Source organism: Physeter macrocephalus, chromosome 5, assembly GCF_002837175.3.
Source record: "Physeter macrocephalus isolate SW-GA chromosome 5, ASM283717v5, whole genome shotgun sequence".
In the NCBI taxonomy this organism is placed as follows: Eukaryota; Metazoa; Chordata; class Mammalia; order Artiodactyla; family Physeteridae; genus Physeter; species Physeter macrocephalus.
Genome location: NC_041218.1, coordinates 16425616 through 16448238, shown reverse-complemented (window position 1 = coordinate 16448238; position 22623 = coordinate 16425616). Strand labels below are relative to the sequence as shown.

Sequence of the window (22623 nt, the reverse complement as noted above, 5' to 3'; positions counted from 1 at the left end):
AAAACAAAAACAAAAACAAAAAGGATAAGATACAAAGTAGAAAAGCCTTCAGTATATGAGTTGAACTTCAAAGATATTTATTAAAGAGCAGATTTTACTGTCCAGTTGCTAAGAGAGAAAAGAAAGAAAACTAAACCTTCACTCTTCTTAGGGATTCATATACTCTAAAGACAGAAAGGTAAGGGTATCTATAAAGCAACGTGTGTACACTTACACAACCACATGTAGCTCTGCTTGCTAAAGAAGCAGGGTGATGTATGGGATGATTTCCTAGGGAATTTGTTAGAAATGGTTTAAAAGGGAAGATTTCCATTGGCAAAAAGATGGGAGGAGAGTTCTCTATAGAGAAGACCAATGGCATAGAGCCATGGAGGACAAAGTGATAAGCAGTTTCACTTGATAAAGAAGGAAAGCTGAAACGGGAGCAGGGAGAAATGAGTCAGAGAGTAAAAAGAGGGTGCTTCCAAGACTCAGAGAGCAATGTGAGGTCAAAAACTTTTAAAAAAAATGTCAATGAAAATCACTCAGCAACTCCATTTTCCAAATATAACCTTGGTCATGCGTCACACTCTTTTCCTCGAAGATAAAAAGAGCTTAAATCTAGAGAAGAGGAAAAAAGAAAAGTTCGCTAGGAAATCAATACCAGAAGAAGAATGTCTTTGGGTGGGTCATGCTTTCCAAGAAAGAGAAGAAGCCCTCAGGGTTAGTTAGGGAAGATACGAGAACCAGAGAGACGCATGGTCAGAGAAACAGAGCCAACTGCTGCAGAAATGGTAGGGTTTAAACGACTTTTTTGCTATCTTGTAAAACACCACTCTAATTTTTTCGTAGTGGCTGAAATAACTGCCTTCACTTCCTAGAGTGAAAAGAGGGGATGGGAATGTCACCAGACTGAGCAAACTTGAGTGGATTCTGGCTGCTTACAAATCCCTTTTTCAATAAGCCATGGGGCTTTGCTTTGTCAGGAGAGAAGCTGGAAGCTGCATAATTAAATAGTAATGTATTTTGTTACCTTGATAAAGAATGCTGCCGGTGTGAAAGCTGCCTGCAGCGTTTTATGTGCTTTGCCAAGTTCGGTTTCCGTCTTTTCGAAAGATGGGTACGTGGTGAGGTGTGAAAATAGCAGTGCTGTTTGTCATCACAAGCAGAAGTAACAGACTGGCACTCAGTTGCAGGAATCCGTACGCTAGCAGGGCAGAGGTGTCTCCGCAATACCTTTCCAAAATGGCAGATGACGTTTTTGGTTTTGCCTCATGTGTCTCATTGTGCAGTATTCTTTCCTAGCTTCGATGCCTCAGTCTACTGAACAGAAGGAGCTTTAGATGTCAGCCAGCTCAGGCTGCTCAGTGAAGACACCAAGGCGTGAGAGCAGTGCTCCGCCTAAGGTTACCCAACCTGCAAAAGGCAGAGCCAAGGCGATGCCTGGTCCTTCCCACGTCAAGAACAAGGCTCTTGGCTTTGCCTGATGCTACCATCCACGTTCACGTGACCACTGCCCAGAATGACACAAGTCTTTCTCCGTCCACTGGGCTCCCTGAAGGATACGTTTAGTTCCAGAAAAGTTATACAGCAATAGGCTTAAATAAAGTCATAAGTCCATGCAAATAGATCTATCGGGTCTATTTATAGAAAAATATATTCCCATTTTCGTTATTTGACATTGATAGTTTTTCTTGCTCTCTCTTGCATTTTTACACGCCTGCTCCGTCCCTTTCTTTTGTTAATATCTGCAAGCAAACTATGTGCTAGGCATAGAGCTAAATGATTTCCCCATATTATCCAATTTAATCCTCACAGTAAGTTGACTAGATATGTAGTAGTATTGTTATCACCCCATTTGAAGGATGAAGAAACTGAGGCTTACTGAGGTTGACAGTTGCTCAAGGGCTACTGTGTAACAGAGCCAGGCTGTCAGCCCAGCATGTGAAAGGCTGACGAGGGAGCCTTTTCTCCCCAGCAGGGGACCACACTGCCCCCCCTTATGTGGCTGTACAGACTGTCAGATAGCACTACGGTGTCGCTAGGTGATGAAACGAGGTCCTCTCTTCCCAACATTTCCCTGGTCAGCCACGAGGGATGCGGGTTTAGTTGTCTCCATGCCCCATACTTTTCCAGCTCTGATGAGGGAAGGTGCAGAAGATAAAGCTGCAGCACCGGGGAAAGGAAATGCCGTGGTAATGAACTACTCATAGGTATTGTGTGGAGTTACACTGACTGGAAGAAGGGACGTTGCATGAAGCTAAGAAAGTCATACCCTAAAATTCAGAGCATCCGGGAAAAGAGAATTGACGCAGAAAGCCAGAAAAATGAGGAAGGAAGCATTTAGTTAACTTCATTATTTTGAAAAAGAGGGGCTGGACTGATGAGTATTTTCCCAGCTCTGTCCAGGACAGCACGGGCCTAAGGAGCTATAATGGGCACCATGGGCAGACAAAAATACACACAGGAAAAGTGCTTCCAAGATCCTGGAACGTACAGGTTGAAGTAACACATCCAGGATTAACTCCTGGGAACCACCCTAAAAAAGGAACACGTATTCTAATATTTTGCAACTGGTACTCGTGACAAGAGAGGCTTAGTCTAAGACCGTGATTCACTTGCCAGCACCCACCCAGTTCTTTGCAAGAGAAAGCCATCAAAATAAAAAACAAGCTTTAGGGAGAGCAGATTGGGTGAAAAGTTTTCATCGGCTATTAGGGTTTCTAGTTAAGTAGAACACAGACAAATGGAGTAACAATAACAATGATCCTTATATAAGGACCGGACTACAGTAACTGCCAATGCACCTGCTAGCCCCTTGGTTATATGGGTAACCCAGATAATATCATTCTACAGAGTAAAGAGCTTAAATAAACAGTAAAATTTACAAGGCAAGCGCAGTTCTTCATCTTTGCTCTCACAGATGACGACACGCGGACCAAGCCAGTCATTTCCCACTCCCTTTTTAAACACTTACCTGTAGGACAGGTGATGTATCTGTAGGAATGGGATCTATGAAAGCTTCATGTGTTGCTGGAGGATCCACGACACAACGGTATTTGATGACCTCTTCCCACCCATCCACTTAAAAGCAACCAGGAGATTAGCCTTCATCCCTTCCTCTCTCCTTTTTTTCTGTTACTTTCTTATTTTGCAGTGTTTTAAATACTTTAACTTAAATATTCTCTGAGGCCAAAGGCAATGTAAAGCAAAGTTGTATGTAAATCTTAGTAAAGAATACTCCCCCCTCAACACACACAGCCATCTATAATAAGGCTTCAAAAGCTAATTAGATACTGATCACCAACAACACATTCCAAAGAACCCAGAAGGATCAAAGGATTATACAGTTACAGTCAATAGTCAGATTTAATAAGGGGGAATGAGAGAGAATAGTAGGGTCAGGAAAGAACTAAAGTAATACAACCTGATTTTGGAAAGCCCAGGGGTGGGGGGGGTTGTTTTGTTTGCTTGTTCTGTTTTATTTTGTTTTTAATCAGCAGTGATTGTCTGTTTTCCTAGGAAATGTGAAAGACTAGCCAAGGAAAAGCATGCTGTCATTTTTTTTTTTTTTTCTTTTTTTCATGCTGTCATTTTTGTTCCTTTCCTTTCACACAGCCTTTGGGGAGCGCCCAGTGAGACCACCATAAAAGGCCATCTTTTCAACACATTAGTAACTGAATTTCTTTGGAAAAGGACCAGCACTAACCTATCCTCTACAAGAGGGAACAATGTTAATGAGGCTACAATGGAACTCAAAGATTTGTACTGGAAGGTGCTGTTTGCCAACACCACATACTGCAGCAAATGTTACAGTGAGACTTGTATAGAGGGAATCAGGTCTGTGCCAGGGCACGGCATAGAATGGGGCAACATTTCTATTCATTGAGTATAGAGTTAAATAAGAAGGGCAACACCACCCATGGAGAAAAAATTTGGAATACACTCAAAAAACCAGTCAGCGAATAGGGAAGGAAAAATCACGGGCATTTGAGTTGTTAGAAAAATTCATCATTGTTTGTCCTTAGAATCGATGGAGGTGGTTTGAAAACACAGAATTAATGAGCACAGAGGAGGGGCTGGAATGAAGGACAATGGAGATGGTTTGCCAGAGAGATGGTAGGAGGGTACATAAGCCATATGGCTGTGTGAATACAAGGGAGATGGGATCTGGAGAGGGGCCCCCAAGCAGGAAGTAGAAATAATTCATTCAAGCAAGTAAACAAAACCAGGGTGAGGAAGAACCTCAAAAGGGAGCACTAAAAAGTTTGAATCTAAATACAAAAGCCAATAGGGGATTCCACAGTCATAAACTGAATTGGGGGCAAAAAAACAAAAACAAAAAAACCCTGTAGCAACTCTGCATTAGCTAGCCCAAGGTCATTGCAAAATGGCATACTGCGATGGCCAATATTGGAAACTCTTCCTAGCAAGGCAATTAAAGATCTGCAGATGTTTCCATCTGTATCATTAGCCAAGCTTACTTATCACATTTTACTAAAAAATAGCTTATAGAAAATAAAAAGGAAAAACATCTAACTTTCTTAATCCACTCTACTCTTCTGGTCATAAAATAATTGTCTTACTATGTTATATTTTCTTAAGGAAATAGCTACCTTTCAAGAATTCTACCTTTTTAAGACTGAGTGCTACTGACCGGAAATTAGATCCCTGTCTCCTTGATTATGGAAGTATGGAGGTAAAAGAAGTGGACAAGAATATAGCTTTACATTGTTCTTCTGTGTCAAGGGTACTGCTCACTGATATGAGAAGAAAAAAATAAAATCTCTTTTTTAATGACCAATTCCAACCCAATAATTATGAGGTCTCCTTTCAACAAAAAGAATCAAGATTTCCTATAACATTAGCTCAAAACTTAGCCATGCTATAGAGACTATATAGACGGGGGCTAAAAATGGGATCTGGATCTAGAGTATGAGTTTGAATCCTAGTTCTACACATGTGACCTTGAACAAGTCACCTAATAGGTTTGTGACTTAGTTTCCTCATCTGTACGTGGGAATAAGAGTAGTACTATGATTGTTGTGAAAGTTAAATATATATAAAACATTTAGAGCAGTTGGTTCAGTATATAATAGTTTGGTGTGACCTTAAAGTTACTTAACCTCTCTAAACCTCAGCAGAACATCCCTTAAGCCACTGCCTGGAACTTATTAAGTTTTAATAAATACTGACCTTGTTTTTCAGTTTTAAGTACACATAAGAGTATATTATGCCAAATAATTTCAAAGGAGTAGCTGAACTTATTTTTGCTAAAACACAAGGACCGAAACCATTAATCCCGCCAACCTTAGTTTCTCAAAAATCAATTATTCTTTTAAAAAATTTTTTTGATTTCAGGAGGTATCATAGATATTTTAAAAAATATATAACTCTCAAAATGTGTAACTTTTATTTGAATAAAAAAGAATATAGGTTTGTCTTTTTGATAATAAGGAGAATGAGCTACTTCCTTAAAATTTAAGCTAAAATGCTGGATTAAAAAAATCAGGGGGCTTCCCTGGTGGCGCGGTGGTTGAGAGTCCGCCTGCCGATGCAGGGGACACAGGTTCGTGCCCCGGTCCGGGGGGATCCCACATGCTGTGGAGCGGCTGGGCCCGTGAGCCATGGCCACTGAGCCTGCGTGTCCGGAGCCTGTGCTCCGCAGGGGGAGAGGCCACAACAGTGAGAGCCCTGTGTACCGCAAAAAAAAAAAAAAAAATCAGGAAATGTGGGAAGATGGTGGTAATAATAGTTGCAGCAGACTATTTGAATATTCCTGAGTCTCCACATATAGAGAGACAGAGGAAACAGAAGAACCAAAAACACATGGTCAACATTTAAGACAAAGTAACAAGATACCCTTATAAACCTCAAAATTACAAGTGGCTGGAGAGACACCAAGAGTCAAATGACGCATTCTATCAACATCTGTGCTGGAAAGCACAGGAAAGCAGCAGGGCAGCTGATGGACCTGAGAACAGGAAGCCTCAAAACAGCCAACAGGTGTTCACTGAACAGTACAGTGGGCCAAGGTGAGAACACCTTGAGAAACTGTCAGAAGCTTTTCCCATTCCCACAGCACATAGAGTGCAAGGGCCCCCAGTAAGGACTAAAAGTACCTGGAGCATTGCAGCCCCTGGAAACTCTTAAAACTGACCATCCAGGGCTCCCCTTCAGGATAGGACCCAAAGTGAGGGTAATCTTCTAAGTGGAATACACACTGAGCAGAACAGGGACAATAGGAGTAAAGGGAAGCGGTCTGGATAAAAGTGAGGCTAGGGATCAAAGCCAGCAAGTCTGAGAAAGCAAGCTACCACATTTCTAACAGTACACAAAACCAACGGAAGAAAGAGCTCTCTGAAGTTAGAACAGCTAACAAATGTTTTTCTTTCTAAATTTCAGAAAAACTAATTTCATATAAAGTATCAGAAAAAAGGATGTAGGGCTTCCCTGGTGGCGCAGTGGTTGAGAGTCCGCCTGCCGATGCAGGGGACGCGGGTTCGTGCCCCGGTCTGGGAGGATCTCACATGCCACGGAGCGGCTGGGCCCGTGAGCCGTGGCCGCTGAGCCTGCGCTCCGCAACGGGAGAGGCCACAACAGTGAGAGGCCCGCGTAGCGCAAAAAAAAAAAAAAAAAAAAAAAAAAGGATGTAAAATCTCACATGAAGGGAAAAAAACAAGAATAAGGAACAGAATAACATTCCCACAGATAATGGAAGTGAATCACAAATACTTGCTATAAAAAAAAAAAAGTAGTAACGTACTATTTCAAATGACCTTAAAGACACATGATACAAAGAAATATCATGTATCAGAATTAGAATAACTCAGAAATGAGGTGATATTAATTCAACAAAACGCTAGAAATAAAAGAATAAAACATTTTGCAAATTAAACTAGAAAGAACACAAGAACAAATAAATTCAACCAATCAAGGCTTAAGTAGAAGAAACAAATAAAGAACTTTTAAAAATCAAAAAGAAAAGAGGAAAGGGATAAAAAGAATGTGAGAGAAAATGGCAAAGGTTGAAGATAAGCAAAGAAGATAAAACAAACATACAAAATGAACTTCTGAAGAAAACCAAAGCAAAATAACAGAACAAACACTTAATTCAAGAACATGGTTCTGAAGTTTAAAAAAATAATAAACTTTATATTTAAATAGTGTCATGTCTCAAAATGATCTACATCCAGGCATATTTTCATAAAAATACTGAACATTAAAAGAAAATAAAATATCCTTTGGGTATTAAGACCAAAAAAAAGTGACTTTTATAAGGAGAATATTATCATTAGACTTTAATAGCAAATGCTTTATGACAGGAGAAAAATGTAATATTTAAAATGTCAAGGAAAGAACATGTGCCCCAGTGAGTTTGTATGCAGCACAACTAATTTTCAAGGGTAAAAGACTCAGACCAACTGCTATTGTATGAAAAAACTGGTTTCCTAAGGAATCTACCAGAGAATGTGGTTCAGACAACTAAAATAACTAGAGAGACTTAGACATAATGACTGGTGATGAACATTAACTAGTTACTGTCATTATCTGAATACGATGCACTCTGAATTAATGTCTCTGTGTTTCCTATGCATTCTAAACAAGAACCAAACAAGCACCCACACACACAAATTCACAAATGGAGAATTTAATTTATATTAATCAAGTTTGGTAGTTTGGTGACTGGAAAACCTCTCTGAAGGACTTAAAGAATTCTCGTGCATAAAGGCCCAAGGAAATGAGCAGCTCACCTAGAATAATCTTAAATGAACGTGAATAAAAATCAGTAAAAATGAACGAGAAAACAACTTTGAAGAAATTATCTGGGATGCATTCCAGAGAAACAAAGAGACATAAAATAGGGAATAGAGGGTAAAACATATATAGGATAGCATGAAAATGTCTAACATGCATCTAAATGGAATTCCAGAAGGAGATATATAGGGAAGAGAAAGCATTCAGGTAATGTTTGTATTTAAATGTCTATGTTAGAAAAAAAGTAGTAAAGGAATAAAAATAACCCAAATCATTAGAAGGAAGGAAACTATAAACATAAGAAACTAATGAAACAGAAGACAAATACATAATACAGAGGACCAATGAAGGTAAAAAATGGTTTCTTGATAAACCAGTAACATAAAGGGCTCTAAGCCTCTGGTGAGAGGGAGAGAGAGGTGGAGGAGACACACACACACACACACACACACACACACACACACACACACACACACACAGCAGGCACAAACAATATTAAAAATGAAAAGGTAGATGTAACCTCAGATCTCATAGAAGTTACACAGACAGTAAGATAGTATTTTAAAATGTATGCCAAAAAATGAAAAATAACTTTAATAAAATGGATGAATTCCTTTAAAAATAGTTACCAATACTGATTCAAGAAGAAATAGAAAATCTATCTCCTCCAACATTAAAAAATACAAATCTGTCATTGAAATTTTCCCCACAAAGGGAATGCCAGCCCCAGACAACTTTACTGATGGGATCTTCTAAGATATTCCAGAAATAGATAACTCAAGTGTTACACAAAGTCTTCCAGATGTTAGGAAATGAGGAAATGCTTTCCAATTCATTTTATGAAGCTATGAACATCATACATGCACTATACTATAAAAAAGAAAAATTAAAAGCCAATCACACTCACAAATATGGAAGTAAAAATTCTAAGTAGAATATTAGTAAGCTGAACCCAGCAATATATAAAGGAGATAAATGTAATAACCAATTTGAACTCACCTCATGCATATAATAGTGGTTTCTACTAAAAAAATCAATCAATGAAGTACACCATAGTAAAAGACCCAATGAGAAAAAAGATATTATCATCCCAAAAGATGAAAAAAAAATTCAGTAAAATTCAATACCTGTTGAATTTAACAAATTTGAATGAAGGGGAAAATCCTTAAGTCTATCCACAAAACAACCACACCACCAACACCACGACTACCTGCCAGTGACCTTCACAAGTAATGGTGACTTGTGGATGGCACTGACTTGGAGGTCAGGAACAAGGCAATACTGCTATCTCTACGTGTATCTGATACTATACCGAGCGTTCTAACTGGCACAGAAAGAATGAGAAAACACTCATACAGAGCACAATGACTGGAAAAGATGAAACAAAATTCTCAGGAAAATACTTTCCTCACAAAAGGACCCTTTAGATAAAGTTTATGAATATAAAAGATTAGCAGGAATCCTGATTCAAGATTTTGAAACAAGATTCTAAGTCAATTGCCTTTTAATACGCCAACAATGTTCACTTAGAAAATATAATTTTAAAAATATAAAATATCACTAAAATGTTAAGTACTTAGGAATATATTTAACAAACGATGGCCAAAACCTTCATGAAAAAAATTATAAAACTCTGTTGATAGGCATTTTAAAAGGTTAATTAGTTTAAAAAATTAAATGTAAAGAGATGTGGTTTGAGATGAAAGACTCATTATCATAAAAATATCAATTCTCTTTATACTCATGTATAGATTCATGCAACTGCCATGAAAATTGCAACACAAAACTTGATAAGCTGATTCTAAAATTTATATGAAGAAGCAAAAGTCCACATACAATCAAGACACTCTTGAGGAACAACAAATTTTAGGTATCTCCCAGATATCAAGATTTCTACCAAAGTTACAGCAATTAAAACATGGTATTGTACAGAAATAGACATATGGATAAATAAAACAGAAAAGGGAATCTGGAAACCCACAAATATGGGGAGACAGAACAGGCTTTGCAAGTCAGTGAAGGAAAGTCCCTGTTTGAAAAGATAAACCACAAACTGGAGAAAATTTGCAACACATATAGTCAACACAAATTTTTTACCTAGAATACATTAAAATGTTTATGAATCACTGAGAAAAAACAACCCACTGGGGAAAAATGGGCAAAGGAAATAAAGAATTACATAGAAAAGTAAACACAAATGACCTACAAATATATGAAAAATGCTCAATCTGATATGTAATTATTTAATGCAAATTAAAATAACAAGATACCATTTGACATTCCCACCAAATTGGCAAAAAATTTTAATCAGTTAATATCAAGTGTTGACAAAGATGTGGATTATTAGGAACTCTTACTGCGGTTGGGAGTATAAATTAGAATGATCACTTTGGAAAACAGTTTGTCATTATGTGATCAGTTAAATATGTGTATAACCTACCACCTAACTATGCCATCACCAGGTTTAAACCCTAGAGAAATTCTTGCAAATGGACACCAGGAGGAGTTACGAAAAAGAATGTTCATAATATTGTTTGCAATAGCAAAACGAACAAAAACAAAGAAAGAAAGAAACCCTGGAGCCTACCTAAACATTCATAAGCAGAATTTGGATAGATAAATTGTTATATATTCATACAACAGAACACTATACAACATGAAAAATTAATGAAACGAATATGATGCTCATCAACAAGGATGAGTTACAAAAGCATTATTCTGTAACAAAGGAAGCAAATCACAGAAGAGTTTGCAAAAGAATTCAATTTATAAAAGTTCAAAACAAGCAAAACTGTATACATATACACACATATATGGACTACATATATAAAATATCTATTTATACACACACATATATCCATAGGTGAAATATGCATACGTGTAGTAAAATGATGAAAAGAAACAAGGAAATTTTTAACAAAAAAAGCAGAATAGTAGCTATCCCCATAGGAGAGGAAAGAGAATGTAATCAGAAAGGCAATCACGAAGCTTCCAGATTACTACAAATATTTTATTGCTTAGACTGGACGCTGGGTACACAGTAGTTCCTTTGGTTATAATTTAAACTGAGCAGATAAATTTTATACATTTTTATGAATATTTCTATTTCAGTAAATGTATATATACATATATAATTACACTGGAGAGAAATATGAACCTATGGTATTTGAGGCAGAGACAGCCACTGATGTATTAAAGAGCTTTAGGCCACTCTACAATGCGTTCCCCTGCGCAACCCACTGCAAAGTAAAACTGCCTCGCATCCTGACAGTGGCTCGTCCTTGGGGACTTACACTGGTGATTACGGCTGTTACGGTGTTTATCTCCAGATAGCCTCCACTCCCATTCTTCTTCATTGTGTTACTGTTGCAACAGAAGAACTACCATATAAAGTGAGAAAGAACCATTTTTACCAACAACAGGTCTGGGGGCTAGGACAGGAGAGGGATACCTGCTTCAGACATGCCAGGGGGAATCAGATTGTTGGCATTTCCTCTCAATTAATGTCTTTTATTTTGTAAGTGAACAGACATTGGCTGGAAGCTGACCCTCTGTCAGTGCCCCAGCACAGAGGCGTTCTGAGAGGCCGTAAAGCAAGCAAGCTAAGAGGACAAGACAGAATCTGAGAGCTCAGAGCAGGCGAAGCAGCCTGGGCACCCACCAGAGGTGGCTCCAGGGGCAATAGGCACTAAATGCAGAGGAAACTTGTAGGACAGGGCAATTGATCACCATCAAGCTTATCTTCTGACAAGGAGTAGGACTCTGGCTTCCAGCTGTAACATTAAAATGTAACGCTCCCCCTGGGACTTAGCATGGCAGGCTTCCCTGAAGCTTCAGTTTCACTCAGTTAACTAATTATGAGAGAATGTGACATTGGTATTTACTTCTTCTACAGGGACAAATCATTCCCAGCAGGAGGTAGAGTTGTTATTTTTGGTCTGTTTTGTTTTGTCATTAAAAGGAAATTACTCACACAGTAGTAAATAACCTCTTGTTAGAGGGAAATTTTTTTCTTTCTATAATTCTATCAATTCACCTGAATGCTAACAATCACTTTTTTGTTTTCTGGGGACATGGTGGGTAAATGAGCAAGAGTGGAGTGTTACAATTGGGTTTGAAAATTAACTCTACCCCTAACTAGCTGTGTGATCTTCAGCAAGTTATGGAAGTACTGTGAGTTTCCCCCACTAAAAACTGAGGAGAACACATTTACGGTGTAGTGTGCTTTGTTAAAGATGAAATGATGTAGCTGAAACACTTTAGCACACTGTCTCTGCACAAGAGGCACTCAGTAAATTTTAGCCTTTATTCTTAATGACTCTGATACTCTATGATAAAGATAGAAACATTCTGCATTTCACTTATGCCTTATATCATCAATTTCCCATACCTAACGACCCGTATCTAATCAGAAACTGTCCCTTTACTTTGTCACTGCAGGCTGAATTGTGTATTAACCATTTTACTCCTCCTCACCCAGATATAAAAAGGCTTCCAATAACATTTAGTATTTAATGATAATGTTGAAAGAAACATTTTTCACACCACTTCTCCCCAGCACATCTTTTAACTTGTCAAAGGCAGTATGTAATGCTGAGCAAACATAATAAACACATACTTCCTCATCCACTGCTGTCATCAACAGCATTATGTTCAGGGTTCTTTTAACAAACTGGAAAGTGATTTCACAGATGATTTCACAATTGAACTCATAACAATCCCATGAGGTAGGCAGGGTAGATACGAATAGCCTCACTTTACAGGTAAGGAAACTGAAACTAAGAGGGAAAATAACAAAGCCACGATATCCAAGCACGTTTTCCATGAAAGGATAATCTGAGGGGATCGAGAAGGTCAGGGTTATTGGACTTTGGAAAATTAGATTTTCTCAAGAATGAAGTCTGTTCTGGGGATAGCCAAAGTGACCAGTCAGAGAGAGGAATAGGATGACTGGTGGAAAGCAAACAAAATAGAAAGTCAAGAGGCACAGAGCTTTCTTTTCCAATTTCACAATCCATTTGCCCAATGTGCCTCGATTTTTCTACCCATAACTTTGAGAAAGCAAAAATGCTACTTCTTACCACTCTTACAAGTACACTGCAATGTCATTATTGTATACAAACACAAGCTTGATGACATGATACTCAAGGTTTTACGCTAACCACAGCAAACATGAACACTTTAAAATGTATAAACGTAAGAAAACACATTTTAAGTGCTAATAGAAAATCTTGGTGATAAAAGGAAAAGAATATTTTTCCAAGGATACATGGGCTAGAAGATATGAATATTAGGGGGTCTTCCCTGGTGGTGCAGTGGTTGAGAATCCGCCTGCCGATGCAGGGGACACGGGTTCGTGCCCCAGTCTGGGAAGATCCCACATGCCGCGGAGCGGCTGGGCCAGTGAGCCATGGCCGCTGGGCCTGTGCGTCCGGAGCCTGTGCTCCGCAACGGGAGAGGCCACAACAGTGAGAGGCCCACGTACCACAAAAAAAAAAAAAAAAAAAAAAAAAGAAAATTAGGTAAGATTAGGTCAATCGGCATTATAATTTTACATTACATATCTGAATCATTTTTGGAAGTTGCAGAATCAAACTAAGAGGCACGGACATGTAATAAATGTTTTGAAGCCATGAAAATGTAAAAGCCCTCTAATTTGGATAATGTTTCTTTAACTAATCACATATACCCACTTCTTAAAATAATAGATTCTGAAGTGCTGTTAATACTGAACAAGTCTTCCAGGTGGTTGTCACCGTTCAGGACTCCCCAGGACATTGACACTGCTTGCTGATAGCCCATAACCCTTAAGAATTCCTAGTGGACTACAGAATTGTAATTCAGAAGCCCATCCCCCTTTATTCTGGAATGGGAGATTAAGTTCTTACAGACAGGAAGGCAAATGCAAACAACGGTCATTAAAGGAAACCCTAGTTCAAAATAAAAACCAAACACAAGTTTCTGGTTTATCATTTGAACCAGAAAATCCCAGGACCTCTAAATATGCAATAAAAAACCTAGTCAATACCAACATCGATGAGCAAAATAGCATATAACAGTAGGTCATCATTAGGTGGGTGATGCCTAATTCTGACTTAATAGGCCTGAACATAATTTCCCCTATGATTTTTCATAGAACATGATACAACTTCATTCCAACATTGGGAGAGACTTTATGATACGGCAGCAGAACAGGCCTACTTAAAAACTCCACCTCTCTCTAAGTATTCAATTAATGAACATCTTTTGAATGTTTGCTATTTGTTGGGATCTATATCAAAGAACTCACAGTCTAGCAAGGGAGACAGGTAAATCAAGCATCAAATTTTTAAGTTAAATTCTAGAATGAGAAAAATATGCGATGCAAGGTTAAGTAGGGCAGAAAGCTCTTCACGGATGAGATGATTAACCATGCCTCAAATGGTAAGTATAAATGGTCTACGGCAAAAAGGAGGAGTAACTTCTGTCAGAACAGCCTGGCTAAAAGCAGGGAAACATGAAAAACGTGCTGAGTTTCAGAAATTAGATGTAGTGCCGCATGGCTAGAGCACAGAGCATAGAGAGAAGGGGAACGATGCCCAAAGAAGCATTGAGCAGTAGAGAAAGACAGAGTCCATCACTTAGGACTTTCTATTCCATGTTTAAGTTCAGTATTGGAAAGATGAATACAATTATTGGTCTATTGAAAAGATTGCATCCTGCACGCAATGGGAGTAGATTTTTACCATAATCAGTTTGGTGATATGTAGGTATACAGTGAAATAAAAGAAGGAATTCTAGAGGTATGGCTATCAGAAGACAATTTTAAAAGTCCAAGTAAGATATGGAGTGGCCCTAAATGAAAGGAATGGGGATGGAAAAGAAAACAGAGGTAAAAAAAAGTATAAAAAACAGAGTTGATAGAATTTAGTGGCCAGGTAGCAATGAGAGGGTGAAGAGGAAAGCTTAAAACAGCTGTCTTTTTTATCTTTTTAAACTTGTTTGGCTAAATAGATAATGGTGCCTTAGCTGAATTAGGGACAGCATGAAGTGGAATGTCAGTGGTACTCTTAGAGTCCTGGCTTATCCCTCTTTTATAAAAGATTAATCGAATTTCACTTTGTATTGCAGTACGTATGTGTCATTTCAATGCCCCCTTCCCCAAAAGGGGACCCATCAAGCTCCTTGAGGGAAAAAGTTCTGTGTCACACATCACATTGTCCCTGCACATAGCTCCATATAGCATATTTGTATAACATAACTGACCCACTGTAAACACTTAATAAACATTTCTGAATGACTGATTGAATAAATGTACAACTCTGAACCTTAGATGTGACAAAACTACACATTTTACCCTTTGAATAAAATAGTCATCTCTTAAAATGCAAATAACTCACCTCAACTGCGTAACAACTCAGACTACTACCAATTTCAGACTAATAACATTCTCTGCAAATCTCAATGTCCACTCTGGAAGGGACTTTTGGAAATATCTACTACAAATCCCCACTTTAAAGGTGAAATCTGTGACGCAGAGAAGTTACATGACCAGCCCAAAGTCACACAGAGTACAGTTGACGCTTGAACAACATGAGTTTGAACTGGCAGGTCCACTTATATGAGGAATTTTTTTCAGTAGTAAAAACTACAGCACTACAGGAACCGCAGTTGGTTGAATCTGCCAATATGGAGGAACTGCAGATATGAAGGGCCAACTCTAAGTTACACACACATTTTTGCCTGCATGGAGGGTTGGTGCCCCTAGCCCCTGCATTGTTCAAGGGTTAACTGTATCTGGAGATAGGACAGAAATCAGAATACGTTAAGCTTTGAAATATTTGTCAACCAAAATAGTTGTAACAGATTTGAAGATAATACAAGACAACAAATTTAGCTAGAATGCATTAAGTTTTTAAAAGCGCTTCATATTGTGCACTAAAAAAAACACAAGGCAAACATCTTAAAGACATTTTCTTAAATAATTCTTCCCTCTGACAACAAAATGCAAGGACCACAGCTCAACTTTTAGTTCTGAATTAGTATAAGTAAGACAGATTCTTACCGTGATCTTCTGAAGAGACTGGTGACCTAAAATGAGATAATAAGCATGATAAATCTTTTGTAAGTGACGCTGATAATTATAGGTACAACAATGATCAAGAATAAGCTCATAGAAATTACACCCCCGAAATTCAGTTAAATAGAAATTCAGTATAGTAGTAGATGGTGTAATGGACGTGTTGGTTGTATGGTATATTCCAATTAATAACTCCCAAAGCTTACCTGAATTGGTTGAGTGGTTAGATGTTATTAAAATAGTCTATTAGCATGGTGACGTAAGACTGAAACAAACTTAAACTGTCTGGATTTATCACACACAATAAAAGAACTCACAGAAATGTGGTGATGGATGAAATCCTGTGAGGTCACTAGTGCTGAAGGCCAGGCCTCCATAGAAAATACCAGGGATGTAAATAAGCACTAGATGAAGTGTCTGTACGTAAAAAAGAAATCTACTTGGACAATAAAAAATGAGACAGAAGTAAGAGAAATGGCATGTGCCCTTATCAATATTGCTTTTCGCTTCCACTCACTGTGGAATTTAATGTTTCAGTGAGTATGATGTAGACCCTCTACGTGTTGGCCTTATGTCTCTAAAGCTGTGAGAGACAGGATGAGGCAGGAGGGCCACCATTGGGATCCCACAGAACTTCTACAAAGTGATAACTTTTGCATATCATTTGAGGCTCAGGTCTAATTACAATATTAAGATACCAACGGACCATCACATCAACCCCTTTCACAATAATGACCTTCTTTTCTTTCTCGCTATTAACTGAGTTACTCTGAGCAATACAGACACAACTTTGTCGATGAATTCCCCTCAAGTTTGAAAGATACAGTCTTGACTACTGACTCATGCTTTTCTCTGGAGAAAGAGAGGTGCACAATACTGCATTCAGAGGTGTTAGAATTTTGAAGGGAGGGGCAAGAAACCAGGAGGGAGGGGTCCTCTCCTCTAAATGATGGGCCTGCTGGAGCCCATAGCAGGGAGATGACCAAAGGCAAATGCATGAGTTTGGTAGTAAAGCTACCAAACTTTATATAACTAATATTTATATGTAGTCATAATATAACTAATGTTTATGAGACATGATGACAAACGTTGGGGCAAGAATGATTCAATGGGTGCAAAGTGGTTGAAGGACAATTCTAGCTACTTTGGGATGCCCGATTCCACTTTATCTACTGATCAGAAATATTTTTGTCCATTATGTGAACAGTACAGTATAAAGACACAGGAATAGTGGTGAGACAGCCTTGAACTTCCATTGGGTGGCAAAGTGAAATCATTTCAACCTTATAGGTCTCTTCAAGTAGACTTCTGTGTGTGAAAACTACAGAGTCTCCCCAGATCTGGTGGAAAGAAAACTGGCATCTGAGTGGTGGACACGGAAGCAGATGGAGGGAACCTGACATAATACTAAGTCATCACTGCGGTGTCGGCTGCTTGAGAAACACTGCTGGGCCTCCTCAGGTGGAGCTGATCTATCCTCTCCCTGGAGTCGCCCTATTTCACACTTTCACACACCAGTCTTCCCACTAGGTTGTGAGCTTCTTGGAAACTCGGACCATGTTTTATTTAGAACGTAGTGGGTCCCTGATTAAAATGTATTAAAATGCATTAATTTCAGCACCACACACTAGAGTTCGGACTCAGACACACTCTGGAGCTCGTCAGAAATCACTACGTCACCTTAAAACCACCTTTGAGTTTGCCAGCTCCTAGGTCAGCTGTGAGGGAAGGGTCTAGGGAATGACCTGAAGCTCCAAATTAGTGACAGTGTGGGCACTCTCAGAGCCAAAAGACATCCTGTGCCCCCTGCAACAGAGATGACTACCATCAAACAAAGGGGCAGAGGGGGCTGAACAGAGGTGAAATGGGACTGACATGTACACACTACTACATTTAAAATAGATATAACCAACAAGGACCTACTGTATAGCACAGGGAACTCAATATTCTGTAATAACCTAAATGGGAAAAGAATTTGAAAAGAACAGATACATGTACAGGTATAAATGAATCACTTTGCTGTACACCTGAAACTAATACAACATTATCAGCTCTACTCCAATATAAAATAAAAATTAAAAAAAAAAAGAAATTAGAGAATTTCTTAAGTTGCAGAGGGCATGAAAAAAGAGTCAGCAACAAGGAAACATCTTCACTCCTGGTGTTTTCTGATGGGAAGGAAGCAAAGCATGTCTTGGATGGTTTGCAATTCATTTCTCACAGAGCTATAGGAATAAAGGAAAATCCATGCCAATGGACCACTAAATGTCTCAGGTGGAAGGCCAGTGAGGGTTTTTGTTGCCTTTCTGTAAAAGCAAAGCACTAATATTAAATCTGAAAAATTCCAGATGGCTCCTTGAGAGCCCCAAGGGGATGCCTTCTGCGGTATGTCCAGGCAGTGGGGAAGAACTATTGATTTCAGACTGTTTTCTAAGGATTAGTCATGTTGAGTTTCTGTGCTGAATGTCTCCCACATGCCTGGGTTTGTGGAATTTTAAGACATATGGAGTATTTCAATCCTCACTCAGTATTTCACCTTTCACTGGAGCGAGTCACTAAATTATTCCACTGAGACACGCACATCATCCATTATTGCTGGAAATGGGCATAAAAAGTTTTCTGGAATTTAGCTCAGGAGAGAAGAAGTATCATGAAATCAGCAGTATAAGTTATTTTTACAACAGAGAGGTTGGCTCCCCAGAAGAGATAATGTTCCTTAACCTGACAACAAAGGAAGGAAAGAAAGCTCACAGCTTATTCCTCCCACTGCACCTGAAAGACTTGTGGCTTTGTCTCAGCCTGTTCATTTCTCCTCCACTACACTTTATCTTGGAGAACCTATCTGCTCTCACAATGCAGACTATTACTTCACTAGCGCTCAAATAGCTCCAGGGTTTAGAGTTTTCCTCCTCACTTCTTTCCTCATCCCTAGTCTTTTATTATGGGCTACAGAATATTTATACTTGATTTTGCTTTGTTTTATTGGTTTGGGTATTGTTTTACATTTTTATTTACATTCATTCAAATTCAGCAAAGACAAGGAAAACAAAAACTCAAGACCCACATTTAAAAATCTCTCTCCTATTTTATTGACCCTGAATACTTATTATTCAGATTTGAATCTTTCCCTTTATGTTGATTCAAACCTGAATAATAATTATTACTTGAGACCCTTTTAAGTACCAGGCACCATGCCAAGTGATGTGGATCAAAAAAGAAACAAGATATCAATTTCAAGGAACTCATAAGCTAGTGAACGAGGAACATATGTAAACAAGTGATTATAGTATAATGAAAAAATGCAATAATCAAAACGTGTATGAGTAAAGGGGTAGCACAGAAGAGAGGGAGACCAATTCTCTTGCAAAAAAAGTAAAAGGTGGCTTCAAAAAGCAAGAACCATCTGAGCTGGGCTTTGAAGGATAAGTAGAAGCCTATTAAGTATGAAAAAAAGAACTCCAGGTGGTGGCAACAGGCATATGAAATAGGGGTAGAGATAGGAAATTTCATAACATGTTATCAGATATACAAGCAACTAGTGTTGCTCAAATGTAAAGGAGTCATAAACATCAGGACTAAAGACAGAGGAGGGAGGGGCATTTCATGTAGGAGCTGAGGGGCCAAGTTGAAGTGCTTGTCATTTACCTTCTAAGCTACACAGAGCAAAGTTCTGAAGCAGAGAAGTCACACATTCTCACCTGTGCTTTTGCTCGGGCAGCTGTAGCGAGCAGACTACAAAACATCAAGAATAAAGGCAGAAGACAAGCCACAGACTAGTATCGCAAAACTGCCACGTTAGTATCTCCACTTTTCAATCCTTTTTGAAATTCATGGAAAATAACAGGGAGAATAAGAAACAGAAAAGGAAGTATCATCTTTGGCTAAACTAGAAGATGTCCCTAAACTGAAATTATTATATATGAAGAAGAGCAGCTAAAGTATAGTAAAATTGGACCAAGTTTCAGGGAGACAGAATGTTTCAATCTTAACTGAGGAGACATGAGTTACATCACGGACCACAAAACCTATGACAGAAAGCCCTCCGCTCTGAGCCATTCAGTAGCAGAATCAAACCCTGGAGGAGGGGCTTCCCTGGTGGCGCAGTGGTTGCGTGTCCGCCTGCCGATGCAGGGAAACCGGGTTCGCGCCCCGGTCTGGGAGGATCCCACATGCCGCGGAGCGGCTGGGCCCGTGAGCCATGGCCACTGGGCCTGCGCGTCCGGAGCCTGTGCTCCGCAACGGGAGAGGCCACAACAGTGAGAGGCCCACGTACCACAAAAAAACCCACAAAACCCTGGAGGAGAGAGCTGCTAAGAAAGAGTCTGAAGACAAAAGATTCAAAGTCAAGCTTCCGGAAACACACCAACCCACTATCCCTAATTATCCATCCAAACTAGTGGTTCCAAAAAGAACTCACCCAATACAAATATGAGTAATGAACAAAAAGGAACCATCATGACATCTACACAAAAATACCCAGAGAAGAGAGCAGGACAAGGATCTTCTGAAAAACAAAACTCAGGCTGAGAACATCCTAAAAAGATGATTTTTTCCCTGGCACGAAGCAGGGAAAAACTGTTAACAAATCTCCATGAAACGGATAAATGGAATAAGGAAAGGAAGGGAGGAAGGAAGAAAACAAGGGAAGGAAACAGAGTCTCTGTGAACAGAAACTTAAAGAAGAAACACAATGGTCAAAAATATAGCTAAAAGACGACAGCGGAGGAAAACAGCAAAGGTTTGCCCAGATCTTTGAACTATTAAGTTATAGAAAACACCCGCAGGCTTTCCCACAGTGTCACCACTGCAGTGGGAAAAATGGGATTAAGGGGAAGTGAATAACAATTTAAACTATATTAAGTAAGAATCCATTCATTTATTCATCCCTTCAAATATCTGCTTTGTGCAAGTGTTTTGCTTTTTAACCACTTTGATTTATTTTTCTATAATTTTAATTGGAACACTTGCTAGTGAAAGTCCCCTTCCCAATGTTAACCCTGCTTAATTGAATATCCATATTTTTCTTTCCTTTTAAATGAAGGCAAGACTTCTCCAGCTAGGGTACACATGGGAACTTGAAAATAAGGGAAGCCTCAGGAAAGTAAGACACCATTTTTAGATGGGGAATTATAAAATTTAACTGGTAAAATATTATTTTTATGCTGAAACAGGCACAGCCATATTATAGATCCCAAAGCAAAAGTTGCTTGAATTCTTAAAGCAATAAAGTTAAAAAAAAAAAAAAAATCTGTGTTCGAGACAGTCATCTTCAGGAATGTCTCCAAGGTCCCCAAGGGGATGAGTTTGTTCTCCTCTGTTCCCAAGGAAAAGACAGAAAATATGAAATTATCCACTTAAATACAGCTATAACATCCTGGAATGAATTATTTTACAAGATTAATGTACGCAGATATCAAGAATCTGAGGGAATGAGACGTAGAGTACACATCAGCTGCGGCTACTGTATTGGACAGCACTGCTTCTAGACCTTGTCATCACTAAGACACAAGGAATGTCTAAGAAACACAAAAACGGTTGTGTAGATTGCCTTCCATCAGCATGTTTCCCTTCAAAGCCTCTAATCTTTCCAGTAGATGAATCACAAGGCTGAAGGACACTGAAAAATGTGCCCAGTGTTCTACCAGCAATGTCATAACAATAAGAGCACAAGATTGTCCTAGTTAGGATAGTGAAAGTCTTTAAGAAATATTGCACTACTTGCGATGTTTTACTGTTTTCAATCAATAAACCTAGAATGGAGATGTTGGGCATCACGACTAGTTCAGCCTTTATGAGGTGGTGAAATGCTTTGCAATACATTTTAGATACGGGCATTTTCTTGGCAGTCTCCATGAAATCTCCAAGCTCTTCCTAACACAATACCTTCTTTTAAAAAAATTAATTTTTATTGGAGTACAGTTGCTTTACAATGTTGTGTTAGTTTCTACTGTACAGCAAAGTGAATCAGCTATACGTATACATATATCCCCTCTTTTTTGGATTTCCTTCAAATTGAGGTCGCCACAGAGCATTGAGTAGATAGAGTTCCCTGAGCTCTACAGTAGGTTCTCATTTGTTATCTACTTTATACATAGTATCAATAGTGTATACATGTCAACCCCCATCTCCCAATTCATCCCACCCCACCCCCTTTCCCGACCTTGGTGTCCATATATTTGTTCTCTATCTCTGTGTCTCTATTTCTGCTTTGCAAATAAGATCGCCTATACCATTTTTCTAGATTCCACATACATGCATTAAGATACGATATTTGTTTTTCTCCTTCTGACTTACTTCACTCTGTATGACAGTCTCTAGGTCCATCCACATCTCTCTTTTTTTATTTGAGTAGTACTGTCCTGACTCTACTTTTTTTAAGCCTCTATAAAATATTTTGCTTTTAATTTTTTCATCTCATGGCTTTAATTCAATAGCATCCATGACTTCCCTACTTGGCCCTTGGCCCATGGACTATCTGTATCATTCCCTCCCTTGGAGAGAGAGAGGTCAATAGACTATCCATTTTACATATTCTTTCCTAAAAATAGATTAGATGAATACTGGGGGACCCACCTATATGGGTCTGTTACTTTTTGGAGAGAATCACCCACAAATGAATGTTAATCTCCTTCCCCAGTGTCCCCAACACATATACCCTCCACTGAGATTTTCTAAACCAGCTCCTGGTGGGGAGTTGGCAACCAAAGGGGCCACCACATAGAAGTGAGCTTGGAATAAAAATATAGGACAGGGCTTCCCTGGTGGCGCAGTGGTTGAGAGTCCGCCTGCCGATGCAGGGGACACGGGTTCGTGCCCCGGTCCGGGAA

General features: G+C 38.9%; 1 protein-coding gene across 4 annotated transcripts in view; it reads right to left on the bottom strand.

The window, feature by feature from the left end:
- The window catches only part of DGKI (diacylglycerol kinase iota), a 472815-nt gene that overhangs the window by 33548 nt on the left and 416644 nt on the right, over positions 1-22623 (bottom strand). For all 4 annotated transcript variants that reach the window (XM_055084816.1, XM_055084815.1, XM_055084813.1 and 1 more), the window contains one exon: positions 15782-15807. In XM_055084816.1, the coding sequence (XP_054940791.1) occupies positions 15782-15807 (26 nt within the window). The remainder of the gene's footprint in view (positions 1-15781; positions 15808-22623) is intronic.